The sequence below is a fragment of the Barbus barbus genome, assembly GCF_936440315.1.
Source record: "Barbus barbus genome assembly, chromosome: 32".
Taxonomy (NCBI): domain Eukaryota; kingdom Metazoa; phylum Chordata; class Actinopteri; order Cypriniformes; family Cyprinidae; genus Barbus; species Barbus barbus.
The window spans coordinates 5,348,580-5,372,311 of NC_136760.1; the positions used below are offsets into that span (position 1 = coordinate 5,348,580).

The following is a 23,732-nucleotide window of genomic DNA, read 5'->3' on the forward strand; positions in this document are numbered from 1 at the left end:
GAAGGGTTTTCAGTTGCCCCGTGATCCTCCTCACAACAACTCCAGCATCAGTTAGCTCAATAGATTTGTTGTTATGTGATGTTCTGGTGATCCTCCTTTTAGGATATCATAACTCATGTTAAAGCGATCGCTCTCCCAGGCTAAAGGGCTCTGTAAGGATTAACTTCATATTGGTGTAAGGAGTGGCTGTTCAGTTGAGGAAGTTCAATACATTTACTCACCCCATCTCTGCTTGGTGAAGACCCATCAGGCCTCCAGTAGCTGCATTTTTATGCTTGTCCCTGCTGCTCTGTCTTGGTCACCTCATGCCCACAGCAGCCAAATAAACTAGATTAGTCCCAAAATTGTCTCTAACCTTTTAGTTTTCCAAATACTGGTGCTGTCACATTCACTTGGGAAAGAAAGACGCTAAAAGCAGTGTGGTGTAAGATTTGCTATTCCACGCTAACCTACACTGCTGTTTAGTGTTTCAGTTTGTATAAAGGGTATGTTGTTAAAAAGAATGATAGCTTAAAACAAGTCTACAAAATGCATCCCGATAAAAATGTAATACTTTACATTACTTTACTTAGTCTGAATTTTTGTTTAGCCCAATTTTTGCACCACCTGCTGGTAACCTTTGCAGATGTAAATGAAAATTTTTCATTTTTCATCTTTTCGCCTATTTTAGTTTTCAGAATGGGCAATCCGGAAGACAAATAACTAGTATAACTAGTGTGCTGCTTTGTATAAACTGTATACATTTTTTTTTTTTGACAAAGTAAAATAAAATTAAAAAACCCTGTCCTGTACTGATTTAAAAACAGATATGGATGAATTGGAAAATTGATCAAACATTAGATTTCATATTCTAAATTTATTCAGTTTTACTGAACACTTGTAGTGAGTTAAACCCTCAACCCCTACAAATCACATGTTTAGTTTAGTTATATTATATATATATTTTACAGTAGTTTATGAGCTATTTTTCAAAGGTTTGTGGTCCGTTTTATCCAGCAAAGATGAATTCAGTTGATCAACAATGTTGTTAAAGACATTTATATATCAAATAAGTAGATTAGAGATTTCTGAATTAACAGAATTTTAATTTGTAGTAATATTTCATAATATTACTCTCTTTATCTACTAAATATTTACTGTATTCAAATACATTTAGCCTTAGTAAACATAAGGGACTTTTTAAAACTCCAAACTTTTGAATGGTAATGTATACAGTATTTAGTGAAATAGTGGGGAATGGGCTCTTTCCCCTTCCTGAATGCAATAGCATGTACTGCAATTAATCATTTGTTTCTTATCTATGAAATCACTTCGCAAATTTGCATGAAAGCAGTTAACTAGCTTAAGATGTCAAAAACACTGGTGGATCTAAAATGCTGTCAAGTGACACTCTCCGACTCACTCAGGGCTCTTCAGGGCTTTCACCAATCAAGGTTAACAATACTTAAATAGGCACTCAGATAGGTCTGAAGTATGTCATTTCTGCAGTATTGCAGCTCCAAACAGAATTTGAAATCATGCTTTGTAACATTTTCCCAATTTCTACCCCCAAACACAGTTGGTTGAGTTAATATACAGACACTTCAGGAAAAAAACAACAACAACCTAGAACTTACGAACAGCTTCTTTACATATGAAACTAGGAGCTTTTGGTATTTAATCTTTATTGTGGTGTTGATTTGCTGATGTCTGTACTTGTTTGTTGCTATCAGTTAACATTAGATTTGTGTATGGTAGGGTACATCCCCAGCTATCTGGAGAAGGATGAGCCGTGTGTTGTGTGTGGAGACAAAGCTACCGGCTATCACTACCGCTGCATCACCTGCGAGGGCTGTAAGGTGGGACATCTATGCTATCACTTGCGCACAGTGTTAACAGACATCTCAGCCCCACACGGTAGACGATATACAGACTTGACTGTCACCTCATATGGAGTTATGGTGTTGCGCAGGTCTGATCTGTTCAACAAAACATCCTGTTGTCATTTGTGAAACTTATACTCCTATCATTCTCAATCCTGTCAAATCACAAGCCTAAGAATAGCGTCAACCATCTTATCCACTGTCTGTCTGTCTTCATGAAGGGAGTGAATTGTGAGTGACAACTGTGTTGTGCGAGTCTTTGACTGGGACTCTTGCCTAAACAGGTTGATTTGAAGAGTTCTTGAGAGCTTGCAGATTCCATCACTGCAATAAAAAAGGGGCAAAAAAGGCTACATTTTCTAATCAGACTTTTCGCTTATTAGTCAGTAATATAGATATGCATCCTTATAGTTGGGGATGTCACCAAGCTACGTTTGTGAGCAGTGAGTATCAAGTACACAAACAAGTGTTGACTGACAGCACCTGCTTTCCAGCTCTCATGTTTGCACTTGCTCTGTTTATTTTTTTTATTTAATGTATACGTTTAGTAGTATAAGTTTAGTTTTAGTTTTTTTTTTTTAGTTTTTTTTGATTTTTTTACATTTATTTTATTTATTCTATTTATTTTAATTTTATTTTGTATTAATTTTATATCTTGTTTTGTTTTGTTTTGATAGGAATACCCTAGGAATGCATTCAAAAGCCTGTTAGTTTTTGCTGTGGTATTGAATGACTGCTGAAATGTTTTTTAGCAAATTTACTTGGGAACCAAAATAGTTTTTACTCTGTGTGTGTTTGTTTGTTTGTTTTTATTGTATTGCATTTTATTTTTGTTTTGAATTTCCTAAATAAGGGAACTCATTCAAAAGCATATTATAAAGAATTTTACCGATTAAGACTAAAGTTTTGCTTAATTTTTATTGACTACTGAAATGTTAGCACTTTTTGAACACTCTTTAACCTTTTTTGGAAGATAAAATTGCTTAAAAATAGGCTTGTGCTTAAAACAAAGTTAATTATCATACACAGGATTGCTTTTCAAAAGGATTAGATATTTTTACAGTAAAGCAAGTCAAAAAGGCTTTTGCTGTCCACTTGCTTATATGGGACAGGAAGCACAGTTTGTGACAGATTACACCTGTCTGACTCCCTGCCTCTGAATACGCTCTTTATCCTCCTCACTGTCTCTGTCTCTCAGGGATTCTTCAGGCGCACCATCCAGAAGAACCTTCACCCCTCTTACTCCTGTAAGTATGATGGCTGCTGCATCATTGACAAGATCACCCGCAACCAGTGCCAGCTGTGCCGCTTCAAGAAGTGCATCACTGTGGGCATGGCCATGGATCGTGAGTGACCTCCCACACACTCATGCAAATAAAATACAAAATCACCGAACATGCAAAACCACACACAGACAAATGAAAACATGTCAGTCTGTTCGCTGATCATCAGCAGTTGTCTTATATCTCTAAATTAATATCATTTGTAATGAAAAATTATTAAATTAGAAGATGACTCAAAACAGAAGCTACATCAGATGCTTGGACCTCACCGTACTGGATCACGAACGCAGCCCTGCTCCTTACATATACAAATACATGCTGACAGCGAATGTACATTAAACTTATGCAAACTGAAGTGCTCAGTCTGGGGTTTCCCTTACATATGTCCATATGCCTCACATATGTACAGCACATGTTCAACCTAGACCGCATTTCTTCTTCCTCTGTCACTCCCTCTCTCTCCCTCTGTTCTATAATGTTTTATGGATGTCTCGTTTCTACTTTGATCCTTTCCCGATGCTCTTACTTGTTCTGTCACCAGCATTCTGCTCCTCAGAATCACTTCGTTATTCAGTATTTGTCTTGTTTTCCAGGAAAAATGTCTAAACATCTTTAAGACGAAACGTAAATGGAAAAGCCACTTAGAGGACCATGAATAAAACTGATTTGTTGATTCATGCATCACGCGAGTGGAAGAATGAACCCATTTTTCTCCTTGGTGTAGTGGTGCTGGACGACTCCAAGCGGGTTGCGAAGCGGCGCTTGATTGAGGAGAACCGTGAGAAGCGGAAGAAGGAGGAGATGGTCAAATCCATGAAGAATCGGCCAGAACCCACCAGCTCAGAGTGGGAGCTGATCCGTATGGTGACGGAAGCTCACCGCCACACCAATGCACAGGGCTCTCACTGGAAACAGAAGCGCAAGTTCCTGGTAAGCAAGAACCTTGATATATATATATATATATATATATATATACACCTGAAATAAGTAAGTTTGAAGTATTAAATTACTAAAACTGAAATAAATAACCAAATTACTTAAAGTGCACCTATTATGCCCCTTTTTACAAGATGTAATATAAGTCTCAGGTGTTCCCAGAATGTATCTGTTTCAGTTCAAAATACCCCACAAATCATTTATTAAATCATTTTGAAAATGCCTATTTTGAGTGGAAGCAGAAACGTGCTGTTTTTGTGCATGTCTCTTTAAATGCAAATGAGCTGCCTTTACAGCTTATACCTCAGATACTCCGCTAAACAACGTTTTTTTTATTTATGTTTTTTTATTATGTCCATTGCGCTGAAATCATGTGTTTTAAAGCCATATATTAGTTTAAATGTCTGATATACGGTTATCTGAGCGCACATATCCGCTGTCACACAGCATGTGAGTACTTAACCAAGTTCTCTTTCATGTCTTATTGTGCTTAAACTGTCAAATACACATAAGCTTATGTTAAAAACACGCAGGTTACAAAAACAGCTGTAATATAAGAAAAATATAATAGCTTGAAAACAGAAGTTTCTAAAAATAAAGGAAAAACATATGTTTAGGTAGAAAGGAGAGAAAAATTCATTTTATTGTGTTTATTTGTGAGCGTACATTTCTGTGTGTCTGCTTGCTACATTTTATTTTAAGCTTAGCACATCGCTATGGCCTTTTCTGTCAGTACGGATTAGCATTTGTTTACACAGCTTGCTAATCAATGTAATGAGTGACAATACCAGTCTGCACATATCAGTTGTGACCAGGCAACAGCGTGCGTTAAAACAACTGTTAGTGACGGGTATAACAGGAATGCAGCATTTCCATGCAGGGCCTTGGTAAAAGCACCTCTGTTTATGAAGAAGAAAGGAAAGAGAGTTTAGACAGTATTAATTGCTCATTCGCTCAGACAATATACCACCCACTGTGAATAGTGGCAGGATAAAGGAAGAGAAAATGGAATGAAAGACACACAGAAACACAGGCTAAGGATATCTGAAAGACTTGTTGATCTTTAAGAGAAAGAAAATATATAAATCTGTTGGAATTTTCTCACACTCATATCTTTCCAAACATTTTCTTCTGTGGTGTCTCTCTGTTTTATTTTTTATGGGGTCCAGTGTTGATTTGGAACCCATTTACTTTCATTGCAAGAACAAAATCAGTTCTTCGAAATCTTCTTCTTACAAACATTCAAGCTAGCATATGCACAATATCCTAGCAGAAGGGCTGATTTGGAGGTTCTCTATTGTAGAATCAAAGTTATTTTTTTCAGCCCACCTAAACACTCACCACCTTCCCAGCGGTTACGAGCACTATCAAAGCCCTGACGCACAAGAATCTAAACATTCGGCTTGCGATCCCCTGTGACGATCAGCCTCAGGGGACAGAGAAACCACTTCCCCAGCCGGCTGAGAACTCCTATAAAACGGCCCATAAAGAATTCAGCCTATATAACCTTTACTACCAAGATATGCCTCCAATAACAGTGCAAGGCCGAGACCCCGAATGACCCCGATAAACTACAGCCTCTCTCTCCATGGGAACACTCACTCCGTCCTGTCGGTAGTCCAACTGTGCTGTCTTAAGATCTCTGTAGTGAGAAAACACAGCGCCAAGTTCTCAGCAGTGAGAAGGCCAGGGTGGACCAGCAGAGGGGATAGTTTACACTGGGGTCTTACAGGCAAAGGCTGCTTTGGGACGTATCCAGCACTACCCCCACCGCCTGAAGGAAGACACACACACACACACATGCACTCACACACACTTTGGTTCATGCTTGTTAAAAGTTACACAAATACACCAGTGTGGCACACAAAACACACAAATCTTAAATGGCCGGCAGAAGTTCCTCAGAGGCACATTCTGAAACCCTGAACAGATTCCTTTGTGTTTTATTTACCTCTCTGTGCGGTCTGCGCTGTTTCTGATCTGTATGTGTTACATGAAGGCTTCCTATGAGCTATAGGGTGAATTTAGGTAATATTAATTTAATTATTCAATCAGCTTGTCTGTAACAGATGAAGTGTCCTGAAACTTTTGTTCTCACAGCCTCACAATGAAACAGAATAGTGTTTGTTTGTAGGTCAGCACTGTACTTTTTTCTGCAGTCTTGTCTTGATTGCAGTGCCTTTGTTTATTGCTGTCTGTTTGCTTTATCAGAAACAAAGAAATCAATGTGATTGCTCAGTTTGAAGTCTTTAGGGACTGTCGCATTTGTGCTGCAAGGGGTGACGCCACATGGACATGTTTTAAAATGTAAATTTTTAGATGGGGTTGTTTATCCACACATGCTGGTTGTGACATTACAGAATTACTTAGGTCATGAATAGATTCATTTTATGTTGTTTGTTTGTTTGTTTACTATTTTGATAAATAAAAAAATATATATAAAATTTATGAATGCAATTGTAGTAATATATTTAGGGCTGGCACAATTATTAAATATTAAAAAAAAAAAGTCTTATGCTGCATTTATATTTGAACAAAATACAGTAAAACAGTGACATTGTGAATTAAACTTTTCAAATTTTCTATATATATTAGATATACTATATTTATTTTTATATTTAATTATTTTTATAAATGAATATACTATATATATATATATATATATATATATATATATATATATATATATATATATATATATATATATATATATATATATATATATATATATATATATATATATATAAAATTGTTGTTGTGATCTATGACCACGATATGAGAAATTTTATTAATTATATTAAATTATATAGTTATTTATATATGAGAAAATATGAGAAAAAAACTCTATACAGGGACATTTTCCCCCCAATATCTTGAATTTTAGGGCATAACTGCATTTATGGAGTTGTTGCCCTGCATCATATTTGTCAACAGTCAACTGTATGAAATGTAAGATGACGTACAGGTCTTGGGGCGGGACCAGTGCGTTAACTGCTTTAAAATATATAATTTTTATAGGTGTTGATTGCAGCAGAAACGGACTGCAGATATGCCGTCCATGACTCACAGCCATGTCTCACATTCAAAAAATATATATTCAGTGGCCAACATGTAATGCTGTAATTGTAGGCTCTGCCTCTTGGGTACTTATAATTACCTCTATTCTGGCTAATGTTACATGCTTCTTACTGCATACATAGAATGTAGCTCCAGATGCCAGGGCTACTTAGCTGTTTGTCCAGAGTTTTTACATGGCTGACCTCTATTCCACCCTGAGGATACTAAACGCTGTGGTTTTCCAAGGCTATCAGCCTACATAACTGGAAAGCCAGACCTCACACATGCATCTCATTCGGTGTATCTGTACATCCATTCATATAGTCTTCACTGGAAATACGTTGTTGCCTGTTACAAAAGCCAAAGGTTACAGTCACACTTAACTCTCTCTCTGTGTCTGCAGCCGGAGGACATCGGACAGTCTCCGGTGGCCCCCACATCAGACGGGGACAAAGTGGATTTGGAGGCCTTCAGCGAGTTTACCAAGATCATCACCCCAGCCATCACACGTGTTGTTGACTTTGCCAAAAAACTGCCCATGTTTTCAGAGGTAAGTGTGCTATTAGGTTTTGTTTTTGTTTATTTTACACCTTATCTGAGGTGTTTGTGTTCGGTAGTAATTAGTTTGTCAAATTAAGCCTTGTAATTAGAGTATATTAGTGTCCATTGGCCTAATTAGCATAAAATATGCTGCGGTCCTTCTCAAATTTGTGTTACTTTTAATAGTTGCCAAATTATTCAACTGAAAGCCCTAACACATATTTCTGGAATATGTCAGTGTGGGTGGGTTTGTATATATGTGCTATCTATCATGTTAGGATGAATTGTACAGTTGTGGCTTTGGTGAATGTGTGTGTGATATTGCCACATTACATGAGTCATAGCTATAGTGGCATTCTTTCCATATTCAGCATTCACCAACTCTCCTTTAACCGCAAGTGTGAACATTCTTGCATAGTAGACTACACAGCACCCTTGTGGCAACAAATATATTATTGTCTACACCATAAATTCACCCTGTCATCCACACGTATCCACAACCTCTTGGTTGAGCGCTATGCCTCCTGTATTTTACATATTTTGGAATAATTACCCAGAAAGACTGTAATACAAAAGCATAATACTGAACAATACTTGACTTTTTGTTGCTTTTGTAAATTATGTGAAACGTTTTGTACATCAGTGTAAATACTACTTCAGTCCTCCAATTTTTTTCCCTCTCCTCAGTTCCTTTCAGTGTTTGGGTCATCATTCTTTGCCAGTATATAATTAGGGCTGTCAAAGTTAACACATTATTGCATGCATTTAAGTAAATTTGTAAGACACTGTAATTTTTTTTTTTTTTTATGCATTTATTCAATTTGACATTAACAAACTACATTCTGTGCTGAATATTAAAGAGTGGTCAAAAATGAAAAAAAAAATTGAAAGATTATACATGCGCAACAGTCTTTATTAAAACAGTCCTTATGTTCTTATATATATTTATATATTGTAAAAAAAAAAAAAAAACAAGAGACTCACCGTGCCTTCAAAACAATCCAACTGAGGTGCGTAGACCAAAAAAGTTTCCCAAAAAGTAAAATACTTTTACTTAGAAAGCAGTGTAAGAAAAAAAAACAAGGCAAACGTTGACCATTTTCAATGCCAAGCTAACAATATTATAATTTAAAAATATGATTAATTTAATATAAATTGAAGCTTAATAACTGACACATCACCCACAATTAAAATACACCATAATTTGTTGTTATATTAATTATTTTTAATAATTTACTATTAATTTAATTATTTTATTCTGGGTGTCAATACTGAAATCCATACTGGCATATATATTTTTGGGGTTTTCCTCATAAGTCATAAAGAGTCAAAATTCTTTCAAACAGAAAAAAAATCTATTTCTATATTTTAATATTTGAAAGAGTTTACAACCATAATAATTTTTGACATGTTCATGGAGTGTTTTTCAAGGACTCAGCAGATTTAGGTGAAATAAACATGTATTATCGTGTGATTTCTAATTTCTGTAGCTGCCTTGTGAGGATCAGATCATCTTGCTGAAGGGCTGCTGTATGGAGATTATGTCCCTACGTGCTGCAGTTCGTTATGACCCAGAAAGCGAGACCTTGACCCTAAATGGAGAGATGGCTGTCAAACGAGAGCAGCTAAAGAATGGAGGGCTGGGCGTTGTGTCTGATGCCATCTTTGACTTAGGCAAGAGTCTGGCGCAGTTCAGCCTGGATGACACAGAGGTGGCCCTGCTGCAGGCTATACTGCTTATGAGCTCAGGTGAGAGAGGACACGTTACAGTAACTCTGTAAGAGTATTCTCAAAACTGGAAACGGCTGTAGGGATTTGTGAGGTCTGTTAGGTTCTGTTCCTAAAACTTGTGCGCTGCCTTACTGTCAGCTGCGTTCTGTGGTAGCATGTTGACTTGAAATAGAATGTACAGTCAGGTCCATAAATATTGGGACATCGACACAATTCTAACATTTTTGGCTCTATACACCACCACAAAGGATTGCAAATGAAACGAACAAGATGTGCTTTAACTGCAGACTGTCAGCTTTAATTTGAGGGTATTTACATCCAAATCAGGTGAACGGTGTAGGAATTACAACGGTTTGCATATGTGCCTCCCACTTGTTAACACTTTAACCTTCAACCCCATTTAGGGCCTCGCAGGTGAAAATAACCTACCTGAATTAAAATGGTAACAGTTTGTGACAAAGTGTGCTTACACAAACAAATTAGGTATCTTTGGAAAGAAGAGACTCTGGGCTTTACTATCTATCATCCAGAGTTGATAATGCTCAAAAAGATAAAAAGTTATAGACACTGACGTGCCTTGAAAAATATTTTTCCACACTGAATGTTTTTTTATTTCATATACAAATACATGAAATAAGTCCTGGAGCAATCCAGAAAAGTAATGGATCGAAAGCCATGTGTCTCATCAGTTCATATTTCAAATTTGAAGAAGATACCATGAAAAATGAGATTCCTGCAATATTTTTTCTGAAACTATTTATAGTCCCCCCACCCCCCTGTTTGAGGAAAAATAACCACCAAATGGATTGCAGAATTATACAAGCTATTTTAGTCATTATACATGTTCCTGCATAGTTTTTCAATTATAAAATAATAGACAGATTTATTTGAGCACTAAAAAATACAAAAATAATTATTTGAGTAATAAAAAAGGAAAAAAAATAGAAAAAAATGCTTTGTATATAGTATGTATACTGAAGTATTCTTCGTTATTCGTTATTACAATGATAAATATCACTGCCAGACGTGAAGTGATATTGCCAGACATGGTCATAGAGTCAGTAAACACACGCTGATGTGCTTCCATTCAGATTATAATCAAACAGATGGGCCATATAATCAATAATAGCTGATCAATGAATCACAATGATAGCCGTCATAGAGTCGCTAATAAACACGCTGATGTGCGTCCATACAGATTATAATCATGCAGACACGGCCACATTCCCCACACAATACACACACACACATATAAAAAATGTAGAAGAAAAAAAAAACAGTTTTTTATGGATAAAGCAGATCGCTAAGTTATGCCCCGCTCAGATGACAGCGTGCGTCACAGAAGCGTCACTGCCGGCAGGAGGGAGCGCCAAATTCAAATAATCTATATTCCGCTTTTCTGAGACTTTTTTTTCCGTAGACGGTCTCATTATGTTTGTAAGACCGTATTCTACAAAATCGTTTTGTTTTTTTACCACCAAGACGCTGTTTTTGAGCGTAATTTATTCCATAACGGACGCGAACAATAACTCTCTGAAGAAATGAAACGTAAACAAAGGAATATTCATCCTTATTACAACGTTATTGTTTCGCTGGACTAAAAGTGCTCGCTGGGATGTTTTTCTGTGGACCCTTACCTCTCTAACTAAACTGGGATTTCAGCAGTGGACGCGTTTGTGGCTCGTTATTACAATGATAAAGGTACGTACGGCTTTTTTACTCTGCGTGTTTGGATGTGTACTGCTTACACAAATGTAGCAAATTTGTGCCACTCATTCCTTATAAGCTTTCCATCGAAAAACAGCGATCTGTCGTCGATGCTTGAGGCTTAGACCCTCAGAATGATATAGAGTTTGACAAGATTAACTTTGTCCCGTTTCATTTATTCTATTAGAAAACAATGACACATGCAAACAAAGAGCGTTCAGTGCGAGGTCGCTCTGGTGCAGGCTAACAGGTTAAGGGACCAAAAGTAATGGGACAATTGGCTTCTCAGCTGTTCCATGGCCAGGTGAGTGTTATTCCCTCATTATCCCAATTACAATGAGCAGATAAAAGGTCCAGAGTTCATTTCAAGTGTGCTATTTGCATTTGGAATCTGTTGCTGTCAACTGTCAAGATGAGATCCAAAGAGCTGTCACTATCAGTGAAGCAAGCCATCATTAGGCTGAAAAAACAAAACAAACCCATCAGAGAGATAGCAAAAACATTAGACGTGGCCAAAACAACTGTTTGGAACATTCTTAAAAAGAAGGAACGCACCGGTGAGCTCAGCAACACCAAAAGACCCAGAAGACCATGGAAAACAACTGTGGTGGATGACCGAAGAATTCTTTCCCTGGTGAAGAAAACACCCTTCACAACAGTTGGCCAGATCAAGAACACTGTCCAGGAGGTAGGTGTATGTGTGTCAAAGTCAACAATCAAGAGAAGACTTCACCAGAGTGAATACAGAGGGTTCACCACAAGATGTAAAGATGTAAAGCCTCAAAAACAGGAAGGCCAGATTAGAGTTTGCCAAACGACATCTAAAAAAGCCTTCACAGTTCTGGAACAACATCCTATGGACAGATGAGACCAAGATCAACTTGTACCAGAGTGATGGGAAGAGAAGAGTATGGAGAAGGAAAGGAACTGCTCATGATCCTAAGCATACCACCTCATCAGTGAAGCATGGTGGTGGTAGTGTCATGGCGTGGGCATGTATGGCTGCCAGTGGAACTGGTTCTCTTGTATTTATTGATGATGTGACTGCTGACAAAAGCAGCAGGATGAATTCTGAAGTGTTTCGGGCAATATTATCTGCTCATATTCAGCCAAATGCTTCAGAACTCACTGGACGGCGCTTCACAGTCCAGATGGACAATGACCCAAAGCATACTGCAAAAGCAACCAAAGAGTTTTTGAAGGGAAAGAAGTGGACTGTCATGCAATGGCCAAGTCAATCACCTGACCTGAATCCGATTGAGCATGCATTTCACTTGCTGAAGACAAAACTGAAGGGAAAATGCCCCAAGAACAAGCAGGAACTGAAGACGGTTGCAGTAGAGGCCTGGCAGAGCATCACCAGGGATGAAACCCAGCGTCTGGTGATGTCTATGCGTTCCAGACTTCAGGCTGTAATTGACCGCAAAGGATTTGCAACCAAGTATTAAAAAGTGAAAGTTTGATTTATGATTATTATTCTGTCCCATTACTTTTGGTCCCTTAACAAGTGGGAGGCACATATGCAAACTGATGTAATTCCTACACCGTTCACCTGATTTGGATGTAAATACCCTCAAATTAAAGCTGACAGTCTGCAGTTAAAGCACATCTTGTTCGTTTCATTTGAAATCCATTGTGGTGGTGTATAGAGGCAAAAATGTTAGAATTGTGTCGATGTCCCAATATTTATGGACCTGACTGTATATGTAGGCAGCAACTTTGTTAATAATAACTGCATGACATAAACGGCACTCCTCAGTTGAAGTGTGCAAAAGAATCCAATGAACCCCATTAGAGCAACAGTTGGGTTCTGGACATTTACATTTATGCATTTAGCAGACACTTTTCTCCAAAGTGACTTACAAAAGGGGAACAAAAGCAAGTAGTTGAGGATCGATGCAAGAGAGAAATCACAGATGAGCTACATAAACAGAGTTTAGCTCCAACCCTGATCAAACTCACCTATCTGGGATTTTCTAATGATCCTGAAGACGTTGATTGGCATGCTCAGGTGTGTTGGATTAGGGTTAGAGCTAAACTCTGCAGGAAAGTGGATCTCGTGGGCCAGATTTGAGGATCCCTGGCCTAAACTTAACACATTTTTAAATGTATTCTTTTTTAATTGTGGTATTAATTCTGTAAAATAGTGATGAGGAGTACAAGAAAGCTTGAGGCTGTGGAGGTAGGTGGAAATGGTGTTTCATAATTGCACTATCCAACCCAAAACCATACAGATGTCCACCCAAATAGTATATCACCTTGTAAATGTCTCTTTTTGCTGATTTTCAGGTACTTGATGCTTCAAATCACAGTTTATAATGTTGATCAATCCTGGATCCTGGTTGATTTGGTTCTGGTTTGGCTTTTTTCAAACATGTAAAAATTGAAGTGGAAATACTTCACATCTGGAGTGTTCATTTGATGCCCAGAATTGTTGATTATTAGGGCAGCAAACTAAGTTTTGGAACAAGGTGTTTGATAAATGTTGTTGAGAGGTATTTCACCTTTATTCTGTGTGAAACCTAACTAGATGGTTTTTGAAATAATGTATTTTGTCTAATGTATAAAGTATTGACCTTGCATCTTCTCTGGTTCGTCTCTTCAGATCGAACAGGCTTGACATGTGTGGAGAAGATCGAGAAGTGCCAGGAGATGTACCTCCTAGCATTCGAACACTACATCAACTATCGCAAGCACAACATTCCTCATTTCTGGCCCAAGCTGCTGATGAAGGTGACGGACTTGCGCATGATCGGAGCCTGCCACGCCAGTCGCTTCCTGCACATGAAGGTGGAATGCCCCACTGAACTCTTCCCCCCACTTTTCCTGGAGGTCTTCGAGGATCAGGACGTGTGACGTCCCAGCGAGCTGCGGCAGGAGAATCAATATTTTGTAACCCATGTTCCTCAACCCGTCTCACCCCTCTCCACGCACCAAACTCACCAGCAGCAGCTGCATTGGCAGGGGTCATCTTCAGAAAGGCTTTTCTTATTTTTTTTTTCCTTTTCACAGAAAACTCAGCCCTCCCTCATCCACTAAATTCCTCAAGCGTGGCCCTTCTGTCTCGGCATGATGTCTTATACTGGTTTACCAACACCTTAGACACAGAATATACATCTACACACACACACACACACACTCCTTACAGATGCAGTACTCATGCGACTCAAATCCTCAGATGAGCTTGTATGCATTTGTACACGTATAGACTGCACTACTGTCACGCCACGACTGGAGGCACCCTCTGCTAAGACTAGATGGAAGCTGGCATATAGATTCCTCTGCCAGGTCGTGAAGTGGTCAGTTAATTTCGTTGATTGAAATCTCAGCGTTCTCGTGAGATTAACCGCAGGTTATCTCAAGCTTCGCGCTAACATGGATCTTCTTTAACACACCTCATGATTCTCTTCGATATTGAGCCTGTGTGTGTGGAGCGGGAGGAATTTTTGAACCAAATCAGGTGCTATATTTAAATAAAGCTACTCAAAATGAATTGGGACTTTTCGATAATATACCCCCCTCCCTTCTCTGTAGGACACGGACCGTTGCAAGCTCTAGGTCGCCATTTTAGTGCTCATTCAGGGGTGTCGCTCAGTGACTTCATGTGCGGTTCATTCTTGCCATTGTCTGGGCTTATTTGTGGGCTCCTTGAGCCCCTCTTTTTCCCAGGAAAGTCACACAGAGACATGGAAATCCAGGCGCCCCTACACCTCCAATCTGCACTGATTTGTGTGTTTTACAGGTGTCGGGAGGGAGCCAGTATTAACGTACTCCCAGACCCAGCACACACACACAACGTACTAAAACACACACCTCAAAACTCGAATGCCTCATTTTTACTGTATGCACTGCAGTGCTGTAGTTCTGGACTCCCATGCAGGGTTTTGAGAGTTCAGTCCAGCCCATCTGTGTTCCGCTCAGATGCTACTGTTGCCCGGTCTGTGCGAACACACACGCACACTCCTGACGGGCCACGGCAGACTGGCTAACGTTGATGTTTTTTCTTTGTTGTTTTTGTTTTACCTCAAATGTGGGCACACCTCTGGCTGGCTGTGCTCGCTCTTAGACTGCCTCTGTGCTGACAGGTTCTACCTCACCTCTGGACACAGGGCAGCTACCCTCAGCCACACACACACACACATTTACACACACACACTCGTATTCTCACACACTGACAGCCAGGATAGAAACACTCGCAGACACAGTTTCTTCTCAGTTACGTTTGAATACCACTGTAGACAGGAGGGCCTGCCATTCCTCATCGTAGCCTGTCAGATTTCTCTGAGGTCTCTTCACTCTGGGCTGAGAGAAAGAACTATTCTGGATGGGCTTTTTTTTGTGTCTTTTCGTGTGGGACCAAGTGTCACTTCGATTTCCATCAAAATGGAAGCTGGTTTTCAGCAGATGGCGAACTAAACTGTACATGACGCTGACTACGAAGAGGAGCCGTGGAGAGAACTACAGATGAAGGACCCGAGGTGGCCAGGCCTGAACCAAATGGGTCTATCGTTGTTTCCTTTTTTGAATACCAAGGTGTCAGCTGGTTTCTTCAGGGTGGGGCAGGGGATGCGGGAAGCCTAGCAGATGAATGAGAGCACTTAGCTTTGAAAGAGCCAAATCTTCAGAGACGATTCAACCCCTGGCACCTTTTAAGGAGTTTTTGCACTAAGGCATAATGGGTCCCACCCTCCAGCTCCGGGCGCATCCTTGGAAAACTCAATCGCATGTTTTCCAAGGATACGCCCCCAACCTCTCTGTCAAACAGAGGCCACACCTTCATGTGCTCCTGAGCACACCCTCAGAGTCAGTATTCCGTCAAGCAACATCCGCAACAAATGACGAAACACTCAAACACACATTTGCAAACAGACCTCTGTGTCCCCGCCCCCTCAAAGCCAGAAGTGGCTTGAGACGAATACCCAACAGAAACGGACCTTTCCTTTGTGAGACAAAGGAGCGGCCAAGCCATGCAAAGAATGGCGGCACCGAATGAATGTGAATGAGGAGCAGCAGAAGGACAGAGCCAGGACAAGGAGTTGCTCTATAATGAGGTTCCAAAGGAAGAGAGGAACTGTGAGCATTCTGTAAAAACCCAGCATGGAGTTCCATCTTGGAATAAGAGTGATGCAGCAGTGGTTGCGATTGGCTGATGGAGTGAACGCAAGGGTTTCGATGCTGCTTTACTTCTAATTTTATTTGAGAGATAGAAAAAAAAAAAAAAGATATAATAAGAGAATCACAAACCCAGAAAACAAATAAAAATAATTACTCCAGAACAAAGAGTTAAAATCTCAGAGCTTGAGCTATTCGTTTCTTTCTTTTTGTTTTGAACTGAAATGTGTGTTCGTTTTCAATGCTTAACTGCGCTATGTACGAGAGAAAAACAACAGCCGTAGTCACTTTTTGACAATGCGTGCAGTGTAAACTAGAGAATTTCACCTCTTTTTCACCTCACTATAGTTTGTAATAAGTCGAATGCTCTGTTTGTCTGTGCATCTGTCCTTCGTCTTTTTATCAAGAGGAATTTACAAGAAACAATATTTTTTCTTTTTTATATTTTGTTTTCTTTTTTATGAAAGAAAAAAACATGAGAAATAATGCAACAGAAACTGAAAAAAAAAACTGAAACACAATCTACTCATACCTCACACAACACAAAGCTTAAATGAACTTGGGAGGAGTGCTTATCTGTGTGGCACTTGTCGAAGTGCGTCCAGTGCATGTGTTGAACTGTACGATGGGGTGTATGTGCGCATGAGCTTTCATGCGATCTCGAAAGCACACGGTCCCCTCCTTCGACCTCGAAAGCCCATCTGTTTCAGATTTGCACCAGTTGCATGCATTAACTTCCGTTTGCGAATGGTGTCACCAGCGCTGATGCTCATGCTGATGCTGATGGACCGTGATGGAAACAGACGGGATGCGATGTGGCTGGAAAGGGAGTCGTGTGCATCCGTGACAACAGAGAGCGCTTCATGGCATTGAATGTAGCTGACAGGACTGGGCTGGAACCGAGCCCGGGAACTAGAACCTCACTTCAGGTCACCAGCAAGAGTGGACAGTGCTGTCAAAATGATGTTACACAAACAGCTTACTAAGCGTATATTGCCCGCCTTCAAGGTGCAATACTTGTGTTTTGTTTTTCTTTTTTGTACTTTTACAAGTTTTTTGGCCATACCCAAGGATGTAAATACAAAACGAAAAGATATTGAAAGATTAAATCACTATGTGTTAACCATATGCAACCGTCACATACTGGATGTCGAAGCCAGAGCGCAGCCGGCTGATCCCGACGTTTTTGTAAAGTAAATCTGCTTACGTAGCTCTGTAAATGCTTCACACATCTGTACGTGTGCTTTTGTGCACTCGCAAACGTGCATGTTCAATACAAATATGAAGAAGTGCCCCATGAAATTAACAATCCAACCCTGTGCCTCCGCAACTGTCTGCCCCACACTCAAACCACTCTTTCCGACAGGGTAGCTAGACATACATTTGTTCGCTAGGTCAGATTGCTGGTAGAGAAGTACAGTAGGTGGGTAATGTTTGGTATCCAGAAGCACTTAGTTGGCCTCGCTACTGCCAATCAGTTTCCTCAGAGGAGAACAGTAGATACTGGTTTTGTTTCGCTTCGATGGTGGTGTAGTTTTGTTTCTCGCCCCTTTTTTTTAACCAAATTTAGTGTATCTTTTTTTTTTTTTTTTAGAGAAAGACAAAAAAAATGCCCAGAAGCGAGAATGTCTATGCAATGCTAAACCCTCTGATAGCATGATGACTGTGTCATTGATCCCTGATTAGAGGACGTGCCTCTAAACACTCCCCCTCCCAGAGTCCCACCCACCGCAACTGCATGAGCCTCAGTCAGTTTGTCTGTTCATCAGTCAGTGTAATAGTCAAGGGAAGAATGGCCCAAACTGCTGCCTGAGACCTGCTTTGTCAAACCTCACGAACATTTGAGGGCGCTAGTTCAACTTTCCACTCATCTCCGATGATGTCATCCGCTGTCGAGGGACTGCATTTGTGTTTCTATGTATGTGTTTGCGTCGAATGCTCTCATGGTTCGGTGGATTGGTACTACCTGCTGCATTTCATACGTTCAGAATGAAAATGAGTTTTGTACAAACACCATTAATATTCTTTTGTCAACCAAGAAATGTTTTTGAGTTGGCCTCTCAGCTGTGTAACTGAATCTCAGACCAAACTCATTCAGTTAAAGCTGAAGTGTTTTTTTTTTTTCTTAATATGCAAAATCAACTACTATGTGTTAAAATATTTGATTACTACACAGAGATTACTGTAAGTAAGACATTTCTAGGCTGATTTCACCAAAAACACGCCTGGCAACAGCTCAACCAATGGTGTGAGTTTGAGGCGGGGCTATCAGTTTTGTCTAGCCAATAGCACAAGAGGGAAGTGTTTTGAAAACCTGCAGTTCCATTCAATGACACTAATGGAACAGAAATCGCACACTTCAGCTTTAACATAATACGTGAAACCCCAAATGAAATGGAAATAATCAAGAAGCGTGCTATTTTTGAACATTTTGAAATTGTTTGGCCGCCTTCACTACTGTGGTGTCAAAGCCCTCATTTTCTCTGTTTGCTTTGAATGTGAGTATCTTCATTTGATTAGACTCTGTTTGTGAATATGAACAAGTGCTCATGTGGAAAATGCACCCAGCCATGAGAGTATGAGCAGAGAGCGGGGATGATGTCCATGCCACAGCTGTTTTAAATGAGACTGGAAAGGAAAGCTATTGAAGGATTCTCTCAGGTATCAACAAAATAAAAAAAGATAAAAAAAGGAAATATAACACGTTTTTTTAATAAATGTTGAAAAATTCCAGCCATGCCTTCTTGTTAGCTCATCATTCTTTGCTCTCTGAGTTAAAGATGTGCTTTCAGTGTTCTTGTCCTGTGGTCTTCTTCTCTTTAATGTTCATCAGTCTCTCTCTCACACACACATTTCTCCTGCACTCTTGGGGCTGCTTCAGTGGGGCTCATAAAAGCCTGGTGAGAACACATCTATGCTTATCTAAACATTAAAGCAGAGAGCCTTCGTATTTCTGCAAAGCATAGTTTTGATGCTCAAGCATGCAGTGGAACCAGACCCAGTCAAACCTGTCCTCCTTAAAGGTGCACTCAGTATTTTTTGTTGTTGTTGTTTTCAGAAGCGCTTATAACATCCTTTTGGACTCATACTGCCACCTAGTGGTTAGGATGAAATGTCATGTTAATTTTTTATTGACTGATGCTGTTGTAGAAATGCGCTATTTGCTGTCAGACATGAAAGTTTTTCAATAATAGGTTACCAAGATAAAGTGAGTAGCATTATATCATCTCAAAATGGTGAACTCCATGAAGCGCCCCATTAAACCACTTTTTATTAGGCTACTGTACGTGGATTTAAACACATTTCATATGCCTTCTCAAAATTAAAGTGTTCTTTATATAATCATGAAAAAAGTGCACCTTTAAAATATGTGAACAAATGACAAGTACACAATACATTCATATGGGAGTGAAACATGGCAACACTCATCACCTGTTTCCATGAAAGTGAAAGACTAACTGTTTAATCATATGTTGACCATCATTTTTTGCTCCTCCTGACATTGGTTTGGACTTGTGCATTGTGTGTATTCTGTGCGCATGCTTTTGTGCTGTGAATATGTGTCTGCAGGTGGGTGTGAGCGAGTTTTGTGTGTGTTTGCTATTTAATGACCATGTGGCTGGATTTACTGACTGACCCCTTGGACACGCTTTGAGGCTCAACTGATGCAGTATAAAATCAAATATTTGAAATTAATATTTCCTCAAGGAGCATAGCAGTTCAAGCTGAGAATATGGTGTCAAGTGTGGAAGTGGAGAATAGCAGGAAGGGAAATGAGGTCAATAATTTGTTTTTAGGTCCGTCTTTAAATAGAATCACTAATGATTTTCCTTTTGCTAGTGGGAGAAGTATTCCACAATTCTTTGCTCTCTAACTCTTGCTCTTGCTCACACGTGCAACAGATTCATTAGCTGAGTCTGTTTTTTTTTTCTAGATTTTTGATTTTATTGCACGTTTAGGCTTTTTTTGAAGTTGAAGGAGTGCGAGGTGTTTAAAGTTATTATCTACGGATGTAATTATACACCAACTGTCAGTTTACTTGGAAAGTGGGTAAAAAATGGTCCTGGTTAGTTTCAGTATGCAGGTATGAATAAGTGCACATGGAGATATTGCAGTCAGATCTTTCTCTGGGGTTAGGGTGTTGTTTTATGTAGCTATTCAAGGCTAAAATGGTCGTGCATCCTGTAAATTAGCTGTCATCCAAATTTCCTTTTGCACCAGAGTATGACGGTTTAGTTTGAACATTCTGTATTTAGTCAGATTAAACGCGCTGCTGGTATTGTGTTCAGAGAGATGATTCTGTCAAGCCATGAGAGAAAACTATATGCAGAGACAGAAAGGAATGTTTGCAGACTAGTTACACACAAATGCATGTAGCCAATCACACAAAAACAGTTGTGATGGTAATATTATGCAAAGAATGCTATCTCGGGATTCTTATGCAATGCTTGTCAGGTTTCACAATGGGTGCTTTTGGTTCAGCCGTAGCTCAGGTTTGCTTTCAGGGCATTTTATGTTGGATGTTTTTAAAACGATATACTGTACATAGAATAAAATGCATCTGACAGCCAAGGTCTATATAGAAGGGTTGATGTATCAGGGCCACCTATTTCTCGCAGTTCCATCGACATTAACAGACCTACATGCACACATCTGTTTTGCTGTCATGTTAGTGTTGTTTCCTCTCAGCGGTCCACTGACCAACTGCCATAGCTTCCACATGTTTATTTCATTCAGCTTCTCTTACAGGATGTTCCTGATGCTTCATAAGACAGCAATAGATCCTCGCTTTTTTTTTTTACACTATTAGACTAGACAGTGCTGCTAAAATAATATTCGCAACATTACTAATAGTTCCCTGTCTACAAGTAGGCAGTGTAGTAGTACTGTGATCAGTCTTTTTTTAACCAAGGATGTAAATAGTAAACAAAAAGATACAAAAATCAAAATAGCAACCAAGCAAAGGATTTTTTTTTTCTTTTACTTTTTTTCAATGCACTGACATGTGGAATAGGGCTATCACAGTATTAGATTTTCAATATATGATCATCTTGGCCAAAAAAAAAGGATTATTGAGATGTTTATAATTTTTTTTTTTTAAATCACCATCAAAATATGGATCTAGGGAGACGGAGAGAAGGTTTCTTACGACTGATTTTGTGCAGCAGTAGTAGCAACACAATGCATTGTCATCTTTTTTTCCATTTTATGACGAGCGACATCCAGCTTTAGGGTGCAATACTGCCACCTACTGCGTTGGAGTGTTTCTTGAAATTCATCTTTCTTTTGCCAGTGTGGTAAAAGTTCATTTTGAACCCTGTGAGTAAGTAACCACTAATTCTTTTCCTGACAACCAGCAGGACTATTCCATTATAAACTTTACTTTTATGAGTAAGTCTCTCCACATTGAGCAGCCAGGCAGCACTTAGCCAGCGTGCATCAGGAAGTTACAGTTAACTGCTGTACTGCAATCAGTCTGAATGTTCTTTCAGTTTTCCTTGTCCTTATTATAAGCTTTAACACAGAGTGAAGAAACCTTAGAACTGCAATTCTCAAATCAGCAGCAGCACTGAAGAAATGAACTTTTAATAAAAAAAGTAAAGTAAAGTCGTGACGTATTGTCAAGTATGGTGACCCATACTCGAAATTGGTGCTCTGCGTTTAACCCATCCAAGTGCACACACACAGCAGTGAGCAGTGAACAAATACAAATATACACACACACACCGTGAGCAGTGGGCAGCCATGCTGCGGCGCCCGGGGAGCAATTGGGGGTTCGGTGCCTTGCTCAAGGGCACCTCAGTCGTGGTATTGAGGGTGGAGAGAGCGCTGGACATTCCCTCCCCCCACCTACAATTCCTGCCGGCCGGGGACTCGAACCCGCAACCTTTCGATTACGAGTCCGACTCTCTAACCATTAGGCCACGACTTCCCCACAGCAAGCTAGTTTCAGAAGCACCGCAGTGAAGTTTGATTGGCAGAAAATGAAAATCTGAAGTGTTACACTTTTGGTCAAAATTGGATCAATTTTCTGTATGTTGAGTATGAAGGCAGAAAGCAAGTCCTATTCATTTCTAAACTCTCCATTTTCTTTCTTTTAATCTAAATTGTCTCTCTTGGAGACGATATAACCAGACTTTTCCATAAGCCAGTGTAGATATTGATTGCAGTAGACAAAAGCTCATACATTTTAAGGCTTTTCATAAACTGCGTGCTGTGCATGTTTTGTGCAGTATGTTTTTGCAAGTACTTTTGTTGTTTGATGCTTCGCTTTTCTGCCTTTCTGTTCTCCTGCCTTTATCACCTTTTGAGGCCTGATTCAAAATGTGCTGTATGCGGTATTACAAAATAGATATATGTTATTAGATACAGCCAATGATATTCAGCATGGAAAATCAAAAATGTTCTGCTAAAGGTGGACAGGTCTTTTCAATTCTTTTGGAACTTACACACATTGATTAAGCTGCAGCAGTGTTTTTATTATTTATTTTGTTTGCAACCGAGAGTCTTTTGGAGTGAATTTGGCACACTTAAGAACTCCAGAGACAATATCAAGTGTCAAAATGGCAGTTTATTGAGTGCACACAGAAATCAGACCTGCAATCGGACCTGTCTCCAGGGCTTGGCTTATTGTTTAAAGTGGGTAGGGGAAACCGAAGTGATACGGTACTTGATTTCTCAGATATAACTTTAACCACAAAACCAAATGTCGCTCCAAGTACATTTTGCACTATAGAGTTTTGCAGTTTGGTTGGGTTTTGAGATTAGATGTGCTGGTGATATTGTGCTTTGAGAACACACTGTTTGTAGAGTAATTTCTTAGAGATGGTTAAAAAGGTTATGCATGTACAGCCAAGAATGTATCTCGGAATGACCTCACATAGATTATGCAATAAAACAGCTATATGTATGCGTATGCAATGTTTGTCAGGTTTTAAGGCGAGTGGTTTGAGTGTGGGCTTGCTCAGGTTTGCTCATAAGGCCTCAAAGGGTGCTTCAGTCAAACCTCCCCATTTCCTTCTTAGTTTCTTGTGAAGCTCTCCAGCATCTGTGCTGGTTCCTACAGGGCATAAACCCTGCTTGCACACTGGATGATGTCTGCCAAGATATTTCCAGTACAGTGCTTCTGGACATTCAGATGTTCTGCAAAATTAGTTTGTGATCCAGGTGCAAACAAAAGTCTTTTCTTTCTCTCTATTCCAGCTAGCGCTCCCTTTGGGCTCTAAATTACATGTGCATGTCTGTTTTTGCTAGTTTTCCGTCTCAGTGGTCCACTGGCCACATGCCACAGTTTCCATATGTTCAGCTGCTCTTGGATGATGTACCTGATACATACGCCCAAGCAGAACCTGCACATTTTCTTCACTAATTTTTGGGGGAATTATGCATGGAATAAAATATTCTAAAATATGCTAAATAGAGCTAAAATTGGCAGTTGAAAGCAAAGCATCCAAGATATTGAATACATAGACTGTGTGTGGGCCTACAGGTACAAACCAGATGT

At 39.5% G+C, this 23,732-nt stretch overlaps 1 protein-coding gene across 1 annotated transcript in view; it reads left to right on the forward strand.

Annotated features, from left to right (window-relative positions):
• LOC306852385 (thyroid hormone receptor alpha) overlaps nt 1-18,960 on the forward strand; it is a 133,069-nt gene extending 114,109 nt beyond the window's left edge. Inside the window, exons 5-10 of the mRNA XM_079389143.1 lie at nt 1,738-1,838; nt 3,061-3,208; nt 3,870-4,075; nt 7,542-7,688; nt 9,169-9,427; nt 13,722-18,960. Coding sequence (XP_079245269.1) covers nt 1,738-1,838; nt 3,061-3,208; nt 3,870-4,075; nt 7,542-7,688; nt 9,169-9,427; nt 13,722-13,972 — 1,112 coding nt within the window. The 3' untranslated portion in view covers nt 13,973-18,960. The remainder of the gene's footprint in view (nt 1-1,737; nt 1,839-3,060; nt 3,209-3,869; nt 4,076-7,541; nt 7,689-9,168; nt 9,428-13,721) is intronic.
• The last annotated feature ends 4,772 nt before the right edge of the window (nt 18,961-23,732 follow it).